Source organism: Chiloscyllium plagiosum, unplaced genomic scaffold, assembly GCF_037043375.1.
Source record: "Chiloscyllium plagiosum isolate Xiang-an unplaced genomic scaffold, Cpla_swu_hap1 HiC_scaffold_13, whole genome shotgun sequence".
Taxonomy (NCBI): Eukaryota; Metazoa; Chordata; class Chondrichthyes; order Orectolobiformes; family Hemiscylliidae; genus Chiloscyllium; species Chiloscyllium plagiosum.
In genome coordinates this window covers 34,757,161-34,772,311 of record NW_028270151.1, presented here as the reverse complement: position 1 = coordinate 34,772,311, position 15,151 = coordinate 34,757,161, and the positions used below count along the sequence as shown (strand labels likewise).

The window sequence follows — 15,151 nt, the reverse complement described above, 5'->3', positions numbered from 1 at the left end:
AACAAGAAGGGTGCTCATTATTGTTTGACACCAATTGATATTTTGAGATGTTAACTGCCGCATGCATGAAATATCAATGAGATTTTAACTCCATGAAACTCTTCTTGGGTAGAAGTGACCTGATCAAGATGGACGGTTTGCATCTGAATTGTAAGGGCACTAATATACCGGCAGGGAGATTTGCTAGAGCTCTTTGGAAGAATTTAAACTAGTAAGTTGGTGGGGTGGTGGGACCCAGGGAAATAGCGATGAATGAGATCAAACTGAGACTGGTGCAGCTGGGAAGGGAGCAAGTCAAACAGTCAGGGCAGGCAGGAACAAGGAAGAGAACAAGGTAGAACTGATAAATGAAACTGCATTTAGTTGAGTACAAGGGGCCTAACAGAGAAGGCAGATGAACCCAGGGCATGGTTAGGAACATGGAACTGGGATATCATCGCAAATACTGAAATGTGGCTCAGGGATGGACAGGACTGGCAACTTAATGTTCCAGGATGCAAATACTCCAGGAAGGACAGAAAGGGAGGCAAGAGAGGAGGGGGAGTGACATTTTTGATAAGGGATAGCATTACTGCTGTACTTAGGTTGGATATTCCTGGGAACACATCCATTGAAGTTACTTGGTGGAACTGAGAAATAAGAAAGGATGATCACCTTATGGGGATTGTATTATAGACCACTTAATAGTCAGCAGGAAATTGAGAAACAAGTTTGTGAGGAGATCTCAGTTATCTGTAAGAATAATAGGATGGTTATGGTAGGGGAGTTTTACTGTCCAAACATCAACTGGGACTGCCATAGTGTAAAGGGTTTAAGTGGAGAGGTATATGTTAAGTGTGTACAAGAGAATTATCTGCTTCAGTATCTGGATGTACCGACCAGAGAAGGTGCAATACTTGACCTACTGTTGGATAGTAAGGTAGGGGAGGTAGGGGGGAATGGCAAGGACAAGTCTCCCGGCCAGTACATTAGCCCACTTCCAATTCAGGTGCAATCCATCCTTCTTTTACAGCTCTCATCTACACCAGAAGAAATGCCAATGATCCAAAAATGTGCTCTGCGCCAGCTCCTCAGCCACACATCCATCTGCTCCATTCTCCATTCCTTATCCTCACTAGCTCGTAGCACTGGGAGTAATCCGGATATTACTACTCTCCTTTTTAAATTACTGCCTATCTTTCTATATTGTCCCTTCAGAATCTCATCATTTCCCCCTCCGATGTTGTTATTTCCAATGTGTACAACTGCCACCTGCTGGTCCCTCTCCCTTTTGAGAATATTTTGCACTCTGTCTGAGATATCCTTGATCCTAGCACCAGGGAGGCAACACGCTATTCTGATTTCTTGCAGTTGGCCACAGAAACGTTTGTGTGTACCTCTGACGAGAGAGTCCCCTGACATAATCAATCGTTTGAAACCTGATGTACCCTTCATTACATTAGAGTCAGTCTCGATACCAGAGAATTGGCTGTTTGTGTTACATTTCCCTGAGAGTTCAACACCCCCTCAATGTTTGCTTGAGATAGGAATAGTGACAGGAGACTCATGCATGATCTGCCTCCCTCTCCTACCTTTCCATGAGCTAACCCATCTACCTTCCTTTAACTGACATTAATCACACTCTCTAGCTCCTATAAATTCCCCATTTCATCTAACTGTCTCGCCAACTGATCCATTCAATTTGATGGGATTCGCAACCAAACACGTTTCCTGCAGACATAATCATCAGTAACATGAAGACTCTCCCTAATCTCTCACATCACTCTAGCAAAGGCCATCTTTGCACCTTAACAATCTACAGACCCAGAAAATAGCATAGTCCGTATGCTCTAAAAAAAACACTGCTCCTGGCTAACTTAGTCCATATGTTTATATAATTTTTTAATTTAATGAAGAGACAGATCTCAATGAAACAAATAATCAAGAAAGAACCCATTCTACTCACTATTGCAGATTTACAAACAAAAGAACAGCACGGCTACATTTAAAAACTAAGCACTTAACTGCTCCTGTGCAGTAACTCCTCTCACGCAGGTTCCTCCAAGGTCAGCTGTGAATGTTGCTGTTTGTTAATATTTCTTAGATGCACTCCGATACTTGAGATACTTGAACTCTCACAGCAAAAACAGTAGGTGTGTAGATTCACTGCTGGGTCAGACAGCAGTGTAGGTTTTTTTCTCCATTTGAAACACTGTCCATGTGATCACTGTCTTTGTCTCTCTTCCTCCATTATAAAGTGCCAGTTTTGATTTTACTTTTCCCCCAAGTTCCAAAACAATTTTATTTTTGCACAGCTGTATCGTGTGAATACCTTCTAAGGCTGTACATTCAAGCATTTTGATACCAATCTTTACATCATCAACAGCACTTACTCGTAAACCAGAATCAACAGCCACTCTGTTACTAACATGTGACTCCCCAACAACAATGTTAAGAACAGATACCAGATCGATAACAATGGGTGATAGTAACAATCTGATCATTCCTGTTACTGATGTTTTATACTGCTTTTATTATAAATGATAGAGTTCACAACAGAATTTATAATTGAAGTAGAAACAGATGATGTCTTCTTTGCTTCAGAGACACAGCTGGCAAAAATCACAATGAACAACACCATGACACCAAGAAATAATGACATTATTTTCCACGGAATCTAAATCAAGTCATTTATAAAGAGAGAGTAAGAAAGAACTCATGGCAAAATTAATGTTTATTCATTGACTTTGATTTTACAGCTATAACAAGTACATCAACCCCTGAGACATCTTCAACAATGACAACATCCACATCAGAGCTGACAAGTACGCTAGAATCAACAACCACAGGTAAATCCTGCTATCAGAAAGTAAAGTGTTCCTGTGAAACCTTTCATAAGCCAAAATGGCACAAAATGAAGAAGTATTAATGTATATGGGAGAAATTTTGCATTTTTTCAGAACAGCAAAAGCCCCCTTTGGATTTCTTTTGGTGATCGAAAACAGGTGCTAGCATAGGTCTTTCATAAAAGCGATGTAGTGTAAAGCGAAGTAGTGTAAAAGCAGGGGATAACTCTACTCAGAGTTCCACTGAGTCATTAACAAGTGAGTCCCCATCTACAACCTGAATAACAGTGAACAATATGATAAGAACAGGAATTGGAAAGCATTGGTCATTGTGTGCCACAGTGCTTTGCTACTGATAATATTCAAAACATTCTCATACATGCCAGAAATTATGATTAAATTAAAATTAAATTCAGTATACCTGCCTCATAATCTGCTGTAGTAAATATCAATATGCGCTCCCAAAAGAGATGCTGCTGGGAAAAGTAATGTTTTATCCACCAGAATTAATAAAATGCAAGAAAGGAGAGTTACGATTCAATTCCTGTTGGACTGAAAATCATCCTTGTACTAAACAGCCTCCAACAAATGCTTTGAGCCTTCCTGCTGAGTCATATCTTCCAAGTGTAGAACTAACGAGTACAACATCAATGTTTACATCCATAACAGCATGAACAAGCATATCAGAACCAAAACAAAACACAGAATTTTGAAAAGTACCTTTGATAGAGATGTTTCAGCCTGTTACCCTAATTGTGTATGTCAACAAAGTTAACAATTTCAATCTGATTAATAACATCAGACATTAATAAGTAGCCGCTCTATTGTGATACTCGGGAAAATAATAGGTCTTGGGCCTATTCCTGTGTTGGGCGGTCTACCAAATAAATTTTCAAATGGGCTAAGATTAGCTCTTCCTCTCCTTCTAGATCTCATATACATTAGCACAATCGGAAAAGCCTTTGTCCATGTCACACCTAGTTCCTCACAACATTTTGTCAATTTATTTTTTAGAGGAGCATTTTCTCTTTCCACTGCCCCACCACTCGCTGGGTTGTAGGCACAGTGTTGTCTCATGTTTATTTCCAAATAATCACTGATCTGCTGTAAGGCATTATTGACAAATGGTGTCCCATTGTTGCTACTCAGCCTTTCAGGGATGTCCCATCTCGGGATTATTTCAGTTAGCAAAGCCTTGGCTACTGCACTGGCATCCTGTTTAGACGTGGAAAATATTTGGAAAACATATCAACTATTGCCAGGTATCAGACAATTGTCTGTGTGGAGTTTGCACATTCTCCCCGTGTCTGCGTGGGTTTCCTCCCGGTGCTCCGGTTTCCTCCCACAGTCCAAAGATGTGCAGGTCAGGTGAACTGGCCATGCTAAATTGCCCATAGTGTTAGGTGCATTAGTCAGAGGGAACGGGTCTGGGTGGGTCAATGTGGACTTGTTGGGCCGAAGGGCCTGTTTCCACATTGTAGGTAATCTAATAAAAAAATACCATTTCCCTTCGCTGAGCGTTAGTTCAATAAAGTCCATCTGTAAATGTTCAAAGGGTTTTTGGGGGTGGGGATGTGCTGCCTGACTCATCTGTATTCCCCTGTCCACATTATTAGTGGCACAGATAACACATTGTTCACAATATTTCTGGGAGTAATCCCTCAGTGTACCAGTGTGCCGAAACACTGTCATACATCCCCCTTTTGATACATGGTCCTTACCATGTGTCAGTTTAGCATAGAATGGAAATAATGATCGTGGTAGACAGGGTTTACCATTGGGGCCGCACCATATTCCTTCTCTCACAGAGCACCTTGCTTTTGTCCATTTATACTTTTCTTCTGGCGTGGCCTGCGGCTGTAACTCCCGTACGTCTGCTGGTGGGGTACAAATTTGACATACACATGTCAAACTGATCACTTGTTGGCTGCTGGGCTGCCATTCTTGCTGCCTTGAGAAATCGTTATTTTTGGTGTGGGCTTCACACTTACACACAGCAATTAATTTAGGCCACAGGACCACTTCCAGGAGGTCAGATATCAGGCCACAGTGTGTGATGGGCTTTCCAGTGGAGGTCAAGAAGCCCTTGTGTTTCCACAGGGTTCCAAAATCATGTACAACTTCGAATATGTATCTACTACCAGTGTAGATATTCACTGTCTTTCCCTCAGCCAACTTACACACCTCAGTCAAGACAATCAGCTCTGCTGCTTGCGCTGACAGATGAGAAGGGAGTGATCCTGCTTTGACTACCTTGTGGGTAGTTACTACAGCATACCCAACACAATTCTGGCCTGTCTCCTTGCTCCTGAATGCTGACCCATCCACAAAAAACTCCATATCTGGATTCTGCAAATCTGGTCTGGGACTGCAAATTTCATTAGTTACAGCAACACAGTCATATGGGTCTCCATCTCCTTCTGTGGGGAGAAGGTTAGCAGGGTTAAGGACGTTACATCACTTTATTGTAATGTTAGGCATCTCCAATAACACAGTATTGTTTCTAGGCCAACATGCTGCCGATATGTCTGCTGTCCTTTGCTCAGAAAGCAGTATGGATACTGCATGTGGGACCAGAAGGGTTAATTCACCATAGCCAACTATGTCCCTGGTCACGGCTAGCAGGCATTTAGGCAATCCTGCCGCTATGGGGTCAAGTTCAGCCAAAACATAAGCTACCGGCCTCAATTTTCACCCATGACTATTGACTATCTGGTTGTACCGGTTACACTAAAGAAGGCATTTGCTGAATCCACAACAGAGAACCATATACTGTCTGGTAGAGTTTGAGCTAATATAGTATAGGGGTTGGGAACATTTGGGGGGCGTGGGACAACAGCGTTATTGACTGCCTGCAGGTCTTGAACACACCTCCATTCCTCCGGTTCACCTGGAATGTTTGCCTTTTTGACCGGAAAAATGGGGGTTCTCACTGGTGAGTTTTCACAGGGGATTATCACTCCAGCCTTTCGGAGGGATTCAAAGACTGGAGTAATTCCTTCTATAGCCTCGGGTTTAACGGGTATTGTGCTCTGCAAGGATGATACTCAGACTTCGGGGTTATTCTTATGGGCTCACAGCCCCATATGAGCCCCACATCATGTTTGCCTTTTGCCCACAACTCAGTAGGGACCATTTTTAATCTTGGGTCCGAAATTTCTATCTTAGGGAAACGTCAGGCTACCCTCCTGGGGTCTTCAGGGCTAGTGGGGGCTACCTGGACTGCCCTATCTGCCTGAGTTAGTCAATTTAATTTCTTCCTATATGTCTGCATATCTGCATTGAACCAGCCACCCACATCGTCCCTGAAGACCCAACCTTTCGTTCTTTGTGCCTTTAGTACCCATGGTCCCAAATCCTGCCACCTGTCACCTGACACCTTCGCCAGTGATACGTGAGGAAAAGAGCCTCCCACATCAAAAAGACAGGGTCTGCTTGCTGCTATAGAGACTTTAGATAAGTTCACACTGACTGCACATCTTTGATCTCTCCAATAAAATCCACACAATAACAACTGATCTGGCTTAACCAAACCCCTGAACTAATCCTTCTCATATAATTTGTCAGGAATGTTTGAGGATACTATCAAAGAAGCTTTTTTAAAAAAAGTACAGGAATCTTTAACTAACTCTGTGCTATTCATGTCTTGGGAGTGTTTGATGGAAGTATTTACAAATTCTGTGAGGAAGCATGTGTTCTTGTCCTCAGTCACCAAGGCAGCTTTTGCTGTCATGGGGGACAGAGTTGTGAAACAGTTGGCCTTGGTAATCAAGGCAATAATGAATAAAAAATGATTCGTCAGGATCTTCACGGTGTATATGTGCTGTGCAGTGTAGCATTTCTCCAGCAAGAAAATTGATGTTAATAGGATTAACATGGTTACTTGCTTCCAGGGTGAGTGAATCACTCACTGAACTTATTACTCTCTGGCTTAATTATCACTCATAGACATACATCAGGGGTCGTGGGTCGTATTTTACAGCCTGTAGGGGTAAATCTTCCCTTTGAATTACCTGCAACCCAGTCGGTGTACTGAGCAAATCCAACTCCAGTTTCACTATGAGATCCTGAGCCATCAGATTTAAAGGACAGAATTCCGATAACAAAAATGAGAATTGGAATGTTTCCCCATTACTGGTTTCGCACAATAGGGGTGCGGTAAATCTCTCTCGTATCATGACTCCTGATGCACCCATTGAGTTCAGGAACCTTCCACTCATCTTTATTTGCGTTGACTCTCTGAACTGGCTTGATTTAAGGACTGAATATGTTGCCCCTGTATCTACCAAAAAGGTAACTGGTGCACCTTCCACATACAACATAGAGGTAGGCATCGACTTACACGCATCATTGCCATATTGGACGTATAGTCCACTCTGATTGAGACTGTTTGTACGGGCACTGCCTTGCCCAGTGGTCCATTGCTCCGCAAACAAAGCACCCGCCAAATCTATATCTGCCAGAGCCTCTGCCTCTCTCTTTTCCCGCAGCACCTCCCTCCAATGGCTGGGTGATCATCTGCATCAGAGTAAGCTGAGCTTTATGTGCTTGCTGTTCCATCTTTGGTTTCCGCTTATCCTTCTCTTGGGCCAGCAATTTTTCAGCATGTATCGCGTGTTGTTCTATCAAATTCAGCTTTCCCATGTCCCAGGTAATACATGTGTCTTTGACCTTTTTCACTATTTCATCCTTCATTCCACTGATGAAGCTGTTCCTCAAGTGCCTCATATGACGTGATTTCTGCCACCATTATGTTGTTGGGTGGTCTCAGTCCACTATGGGCATTATGGACTTCAGTGAGGCAGGTAAGGTATTGGGACACTGTCTCACCTTCCCGTTGTTTGCACATTGCTATTTTGGTCATGTCCATTCGCACTGGGAATGCCTCCCTACAGGTGGTTGCCAGCGCTGCAACAAAATCATTAAAGTCTCCATTCTCTCCCTCTTGTGGGTTGGCTGCTCTGGCATAGACGTTTACGGCTGGCCATTTATACTTGATTTTGGTGACATCGGCACCTAGTTTTCATCCCAGGAGACTTCTCATCTCATGTGACATGGGATGGAACTCGACACAGAACTTTATCACTTCCTTGGCGAACTTATTACCTCCAACCTCGCGTGGATAGGCACTTTCCAAATCCTTCATGGTCCATGGTTGATGGGCGATGGGCCAGCACTGGGCGCCCTTCTGGACCTGCAACTTCAGCCATTGGTGCTTGCAGAACAACAGCACATCAGTTCTCTCGCTGTCTGACTCATTGTCTGTCGTGAAGTGATCGCAAGCAGGCCCTGGATGCCATTCCATCTTGGAGTGGCTGTCCTTCTTTTGGGTTTCTTGCTTCAATTGGTTGCGGGTACGATATGCTACCGGTGATCGAACAGACCCTGAGGCGGCGGCTACTCACTCGGATCCTTCACCAGGCGGATCTCATAGGGGGGCTGTAAGCCTCAGAGGGCAGTCATCAAGGTCAGGATCTGAAACAGACTTAAAACACTGTACAGCTTCATTAGGTTGGTTTCCACGCACGTCTGCATGTGCATTAGTGTTTGCACGTGTATTTGATCTATCTTTTACTTGAGATTTCCTTTCTCTGATAACAGCCTCAGCCTTCCACATGTTATAAGCACTCCAATTCACAGGTTCTATTTTTCCCTTCCCTCTCTTCTTCTCTCTCTTGCCTCCAACTGTGACCTCAGTATTTCCAACTGCCTTTTACTAAAACTTCCTCCCTCTGGAAAACCACATTCCTTAATGCACAATTCTAACTGCTTTACAGATTCTGGGATGTAATTGTTGAGCATGTATTGTATTTTTGGTTGACCATTCCAAGTCCTCTCTGGACTCTTTTTTTGTTTGCTCTTGCTGGAGTCCATTTTCAGCGTTACTGGAAAAGTGTTCAACTCTCTCTCTCGTTACCGTTATCTTTTTCCTTTGACTTGCTTTTACCTCTGGAGGTTCCCTCTCCTTTTGGGCAAGTCCAGCTCAATGCCTTGGTTTGCGTAAACCAAGAAACCACGTACCCGGTACGTCTTTGGCAAGTCCAACTCAACCAGTGGTGGTTCCAAGTCTAAAACCACCCTTAAACTTGCTGTCTCTTAAGGACTGTAGAGATGGCAATCCCTTCCCTTGGTTTTACTTGAATACCATGCGAGAGTTCACTGGACCCTCTTCCTGCTTTATTTATTCTCTTAGAATGAGTCCCTATGTAGGATTACTTAAGCCATGACTCTTACCCCAAGCCTATTTGGTTTGGACCCCAGCGCTGGGGCGATCCACAGATTCTCAGTCCTTTCACGCAAAGGGGCCAATTCAGCGCTCGAGATGAAGTGAAAGTCCTTCAAGGCACTGGCACCTATGCCTCCTGGGAATCTTCAGAATCTTACCCAGTCACAGAGTTCTGGGCAAGCCCCCAAGTTTACTGTCGTGGAAATTAAATCGACTCAACTCAACTGCTAGCAAGAGCAAAGAAAAAGCTTTATTTTTAACCTCTGCATGCAGAGGACCAATACACTTGGCAAAAACGCCATGTTGTAAGGGCCCTGAACAAATTTCACATATTCTTTTTATACTATTCTTATCACATGCTCAAGGACAAGAGCTGGGAAACATTTGAGTTCCTTATTTTCTCATTCACTTGCCGTGGATATAATTGCTTACTATCTTTATGTTTCCCTTAGTGTTTTTGCTGAATTCGACTGCTCTCAAGGACAGGTTGAATGTTTGCAAAGTTCAGCAAAGCCAAGCTGTCTCTTTGACTGCAAGATTCAGCAAAGCATTAAATTTAGCAAAGCATTCTCTTTCAGATTTCACAGTAAATGTTAATTTTGTTAATTTTCCATTACAGCTGTTTTTCCTGGGGCATTGGAAGCTGAGGGATGACCTTATAGAATTACGAGGGGAATAGATAAAGTCTTTTCCATAGGGTGGGGGATGTACAGAATCAAAGGGCATATGTTTAAGGTGAGAAGGGAAAGATTTGAAAGGGACCTCAGGGACAGCTTTTTCATGTAGAGGGTGGTGTGTGTATGGAATGAGCTGTCAGAGGAAGTGGTGGAGGCTAGTACAATTGCAACATTTAAAATGCATCTGGATAGATATATGAATAGGAAGGGTTTGGAGGGATATGGGCTGAGTGCTGGCAAATAGGACTTGATTTGGTTGGGATATCTGGTTGGCATGGACGAGGTGGACCAAAGGGTCTGTTTCTGTTCTGTACATCCCCATGACTCTATGGCTCTCAATCATGATGTAACATTGCTACATATGTTAAAATCATTAACTTTGTCAGTACACTGCAGCTCGCGGTCACAGCAAGTGGATACTTTGGAATGCCAACGATAGAATCAGTGTCATTAATTCTTCTTATTGATAATTTGTTTTGATAAGTTATTGATACGAAGTGGAAAAAGATGTCCACACAAAGTGTTCAAGGAAGGATAGGCTCAGATATAGAAACAGAAAAGGTTTCTATATTGTCCTTCATATTTAGTGCTTAAATGAACATTCTTATTTCAATAGCAAACATTGCTCTTAAGCTCATTGTCAAATGCATTAGAGTCCATTTGAAGACTAGTATCTAAAAGAGTCAGTGTACATTTCTGCTCCGGATAGCATTTATGTGAGAACTTTCAAACAAGTGAAAAGTTTGATTGTTGTTTGAAGAAAGAGTTCATTATTGTTTGACACCAATTGATATTTTGAGATGTTAACTGCCGCATGCATGAACTATCAATGAGATTTTAACTCCATGAAACTCTTCTTGGGTAGAAGTGACCTGATCAAGATGGACGGTTTGCATCTGAATTGTAAGGGCACTAATATACCGGCAGGGAGATTTGCTAGAGCTCTTTGGAAGAACTTAAACTTCCAAAGTAAGTTGGTGGGGTGGTGGGACCGAGGGAAATTGATTATTTTGATTGTATTCCCTACAGTGTGGAAACAGGCCCTTCGGCCCAACCAGTCCACACCGACCCTCTGAAGAGCAACCCACCCAGACCTATTTCCCTTCTGACTAATGTACCTAACACCATGGGCAATTTAGCATGGCCAATTCACCTGACCTGCACATCTTTGGACTGTGGGAGGAAACCAGAACACCCGGAGGAAACCCACGCAGACAGTGTGCAAACTCCACACAGTCAGTCGCCTGAGGTGGGAATTGAACCTGGGTCTCTGGCGCTGTGAGGCTGCAGTGCTAATCACTGAGCCACCGTGCCACTCTAAATATTGACGAATGAGATCAAACTGAGACTGGTGCAGCTGGGAAGGGAGCAAGTCAAACAGTCAGGGGAGGCAGGAACAAGGAAGAGAACAAGGTAGAACTGATACATGAAACTGCAATTAGTTGAATACTAGAGACCTAACAGAGAAGGCAGATGAGCCCAGGACATGGTTAGGGGGTTGGGGGGGAAGGACAAGGGCAAGTCCACTTCCAACTCAGGTGCAATCCATCAATCTTTTACAGCTCACATCTACACCAGAAGAAATGCCAATGATCCAAAAATGTGAACCCTTCTGCCCTGCACCAGCTCTTCAGCCACACACTTATCTGCTCCAGCAACATGAGTTTGACTGGGACAACACTACTATTATAGGACATGCCAAACAGAGAACAGCCAGGGAATTCCTAGAGTCATGGCATTCATCCACAGATTCAATCAATAAGCACATCGATCTGGACCCAATATACCGACCACTGCAACAGACAGCTGGAACTGACAACCGGAAGCGGCAGATTCAAACCACTACAAATGCCGGAGGAAAGATCACAGAAGCGCTTCACAGGAGGCTCCCAAGCACTGAGGATGTCACCTAGACAGGGGACGAAACGTCTGCAACACAAATTCCCAGCTCGGCGAACAGAGCCATAACAACGAGCACCTGAGCTACAAATCTTCTCACAAACTTTATTCACAATTGCTACTCATAATTCTGTTTTGTATATTTTCAGCATGCCATTAATTAAAGTTCTTGATATATCACGTAACTTGGAGGGAAACTGTAAGTTAGTGAGGACACATTGAATAAGTTCATGGTCACCTTCATCAAGATGCTTTATCGCAGTAAAGGAAAACAAATTTTGCACTGAGTGGAAATTTTTTTACAAGCTATTGATGTGAAATTACAGATGATGTTAACATAACAGAGTGTATTGGAATTGGAGTCAGCATGTGTCATAGATTGTCAAGACTTGCCTAACATCAAGCTACTGATGTCAATTTTCAAAGCATTTTAACAGAGCATAAAAGGTGCAGTCGACATGTGTGGTAGATTGGCAAGACTGGACTTACTGTAATGAAAATAAATGAAAAGATTGCACATTTTTTCAGCAGACATAAATGAATGTGCAAGCAACAAACCAAGCTGTCAAAAAATCTGCACTAATACAAATCGAAGCTTTATCCAGGTAGTTGCCATCATGGATTCAACGCTCACAAGAAAATCACTTCTTTTTGCATTGCAAGGAAATATTTAACTGCTTAGTTATTCTGCCATTGATGCTGTTGCAATTAGATTCTAATCAAGAACTGCCTATGCTCTGTCAATGTGGGTGACACAGTGGCACAGTGGTTAGCACTGCTGCCTCACAGCGCCAGAACCTGGGTTCAATTCCCACCTCAGGCGACTGACTGTGTGGAGTTTGCACATTCTCCCTGTGTCTGCGTGGGCTTCCTCCGGGTGCTCCGGTTTCCTCCCACAGTCCAAAAATGTGCAGGTTAGGTGAATTGGCCATGCTAAATTGCCCGTAGTGTTAGGTGAAGGGGTAAATGTAGGGGAATGGGTCTGGGTGGGTTGCGCTCTGACAGGTTGGTGTGGACTTGTTGGGCTGAAGGGCCTGTTTCCACGTTGTAAGTAGTCTAATCTTAAATACATGGATGGCAAGATGTTGCAGATCCTTATGAATGAAGGAACTGATTCTCTGCAAAGTAATCTCTAGCCATGATCATTTGAGTTATTTTGAAAGCAGAATACAATGTGTACAGGGAGAAATACGTCACCACTAGTTGCTGGTTTAAGTAATAACCAACATGGAACAAAAGCCATGTAGCTTGCACCTCTCAACTGTCATCAACCAATCTTGTCGTTCAACCTAAATTGGAGTTGGAGGATTGTATGTAAGAGAGGGAAACGTAGAATATCAAGGGACAGTATTACATTCGCAATGCACTATATGGCCATATGATATACTTGGGAGGAAAGCATATGGGTGTGTATTACAAAAGCTAAACTTTTCCCTGCGCTCAGGTATGTGTGACAACAATAAATCAAATAAACTCAAATTAAAAAAAATCAAGTGTCTGAGTCAGACTTGAGGAAGCGCAGTTTACATCTAATGAGAAGACAACACAAAATATATTATCAATTCACAAAAGACGTTTGCAGGAAAAATTGTAAGAAAGTGATGAAATCATTTGGTGGAGATTTTCAAGGTTTGGTCTAATGTTAAACAAAGTGAGCATTGAAGGATTGTGCTTACTTTCTCTAGATATCAACGAATGTACAGCCAACTCATCGAATTGTGAACAAGTCTGCACAATACAATTGGAAGCTTCACATGCAGCTGCCTTCCTGGCTACAGTATCAATTCAACAAACAGTGCACATCGTGATGGGAGAACATATTTATCCCTATATCTGCAATGCTATGAATGATTTTAGACTCGCACTCTGTGGAACATTTTTCCAATGGTTTCAGTAGAGACTTCAATGCATGCAAATAACAAGATAATCAGCATCTCGCTTCAATGTTCTGCACTTTTGTGTTTTGTGGACAGTTTCATGGCAGTATTATGGAACCAATTGTGGTAAAACAATTTATTCTAATGCATTTTGAGATTTCTGAAATTCTTTTCAAAGAAAGGTTTTTGTCAGGATTAAGATGGAAACATAAGTCAGGTATAGACAGCAGAGATTGAGTGAATTCATGGAAGTCTATAAAGGTAGTAGGAGTATATTTAAGAGGGAAATCAGGAGGACAAAAAGGAGACATGAAGTAGCTTTGGCAAATAAGGTTAAGGAGAATCCCAAATATGTTAAGGACAAAAGAGTAACGATGGGGAGAATAGGACCCTTAAAGATCAGCAAGGCCACCTAGGTATGGAACTGTATGAGATGAGGGAGGTAGTAAGCAAGTATTTCATACTAGTGTTTACTGTGGGGATGGATGTGGAAGATAGAGAACATGGGAAAATATTTGGAATATTTTTTAAAATGTCATATTACAGAGGAAGAGGTGCTCATAAAGCCATAGAGTCATAGAGATGTACAGCATGGAAACAGACGCTTCGGTCCAACCCATCCACACCGACCAGATATCCCAACCCAATCTAGTCCCACCTGCCAGCACCCGGCCCATATCCCTCCAAATCCTTCCTATTAATATACCCATCCAAATGCCTCTTAAATGTTGCAATTGTACCAGCCTCCACCACATCCTCTGGCAGCTCATTCCATACACGTACCATCCTCTGCGTGAAAAAGTTGCCCCTTAGGTCTCTTTTATATCTTTCCCCTCTCACTCTAAACTGATGCCCTCTAGTTCTGGACTCCCCCACCCCAGGGAAAAGACTTTGTCTATTTACCCAATCCATGCCCCTCATAATTTTGTAAACCTCTATAAAGTCACCCCTCAGCCTCCGACGCTCCAGGGAAAAAGCCCCAGCCTGTTCAGCCTCTCCCTATAGCTCAAATCCTCCAACCTTGGCAACATCCTTGTAAATCTTTTCTGAACCCTTTCAAGTTTCACAACATCTTTCTGATAGGAAGGAGACCAGAGTTGCACACAATATTCTAACAGTAGCCTAACCAATGTCCTGTACAGCTGCAACATGACCTCCCAACTCCTGTACTCCATACTCTGACCAATAAAGGAAAGCATACCAGACACCTTCTTCACTATCCTATCTACCTGCGACTCCACTTTCAAGGAGCTATGAACCTGCACTCCAAGGTCTCTTTGTTCAGCAACACTCCCTAGGACCTTACCATTAAGTGTATAAGTCCTGCTAAGATATGCTTTCCCAAAGTGCAGCACCTCACATTTATCTGAATTAAACTCCATCTGCCACTTCTCAGCCCATCTGATCACGATCCTGTTGTAATCTGAGGTAACCTATTTCACTGTCCACTACACCTCCAATTTTGGTGTCATCTGCAAACTTACTAACTATACCTCTTATGCTCTTTTCCAAATCATTTATATAAATGATAAAACGTAGAGGATCCAGCACCGATCCTTGTGGCACTCCACTGATCACAGGCCTCCAGTCTAAAAAACAACCCTCCACCACCATCCTCTGTCTTCTACCTTTGAGCCAGTTCTGTAT

The 15,151-nt window shown here is 42.8% G+C and overlaps 1 protein-coding gene across 1 annotated transcript in view; it reads left to right on the top strand.

The window, feature by feature from the left end:
* LOC122556327 (uncharacterized) overlaps positions 1-13,644 on the top strand; it is a 62,315-nt gene extending 48,671 nt beyond the window's left edge. Inside the window, exons 9-10 of the mRNA XM_087993956.1 lie at positions 2,739-2,828; positions 13,313-13,644. Coding sequence (XP_087850082.1) covers positions 2,739-2,828; positions 13,313-13,524 — 302 coding nt within the window. The 3' untranslated portion in view covers positions 13,525-13,644. The remainder of the gene's footprint in view (positions 1-2,738; positions 2,829-13,312) is intronic.
* Positions 13,645-15,151: the final 1,507 nt, after the last annotated feature.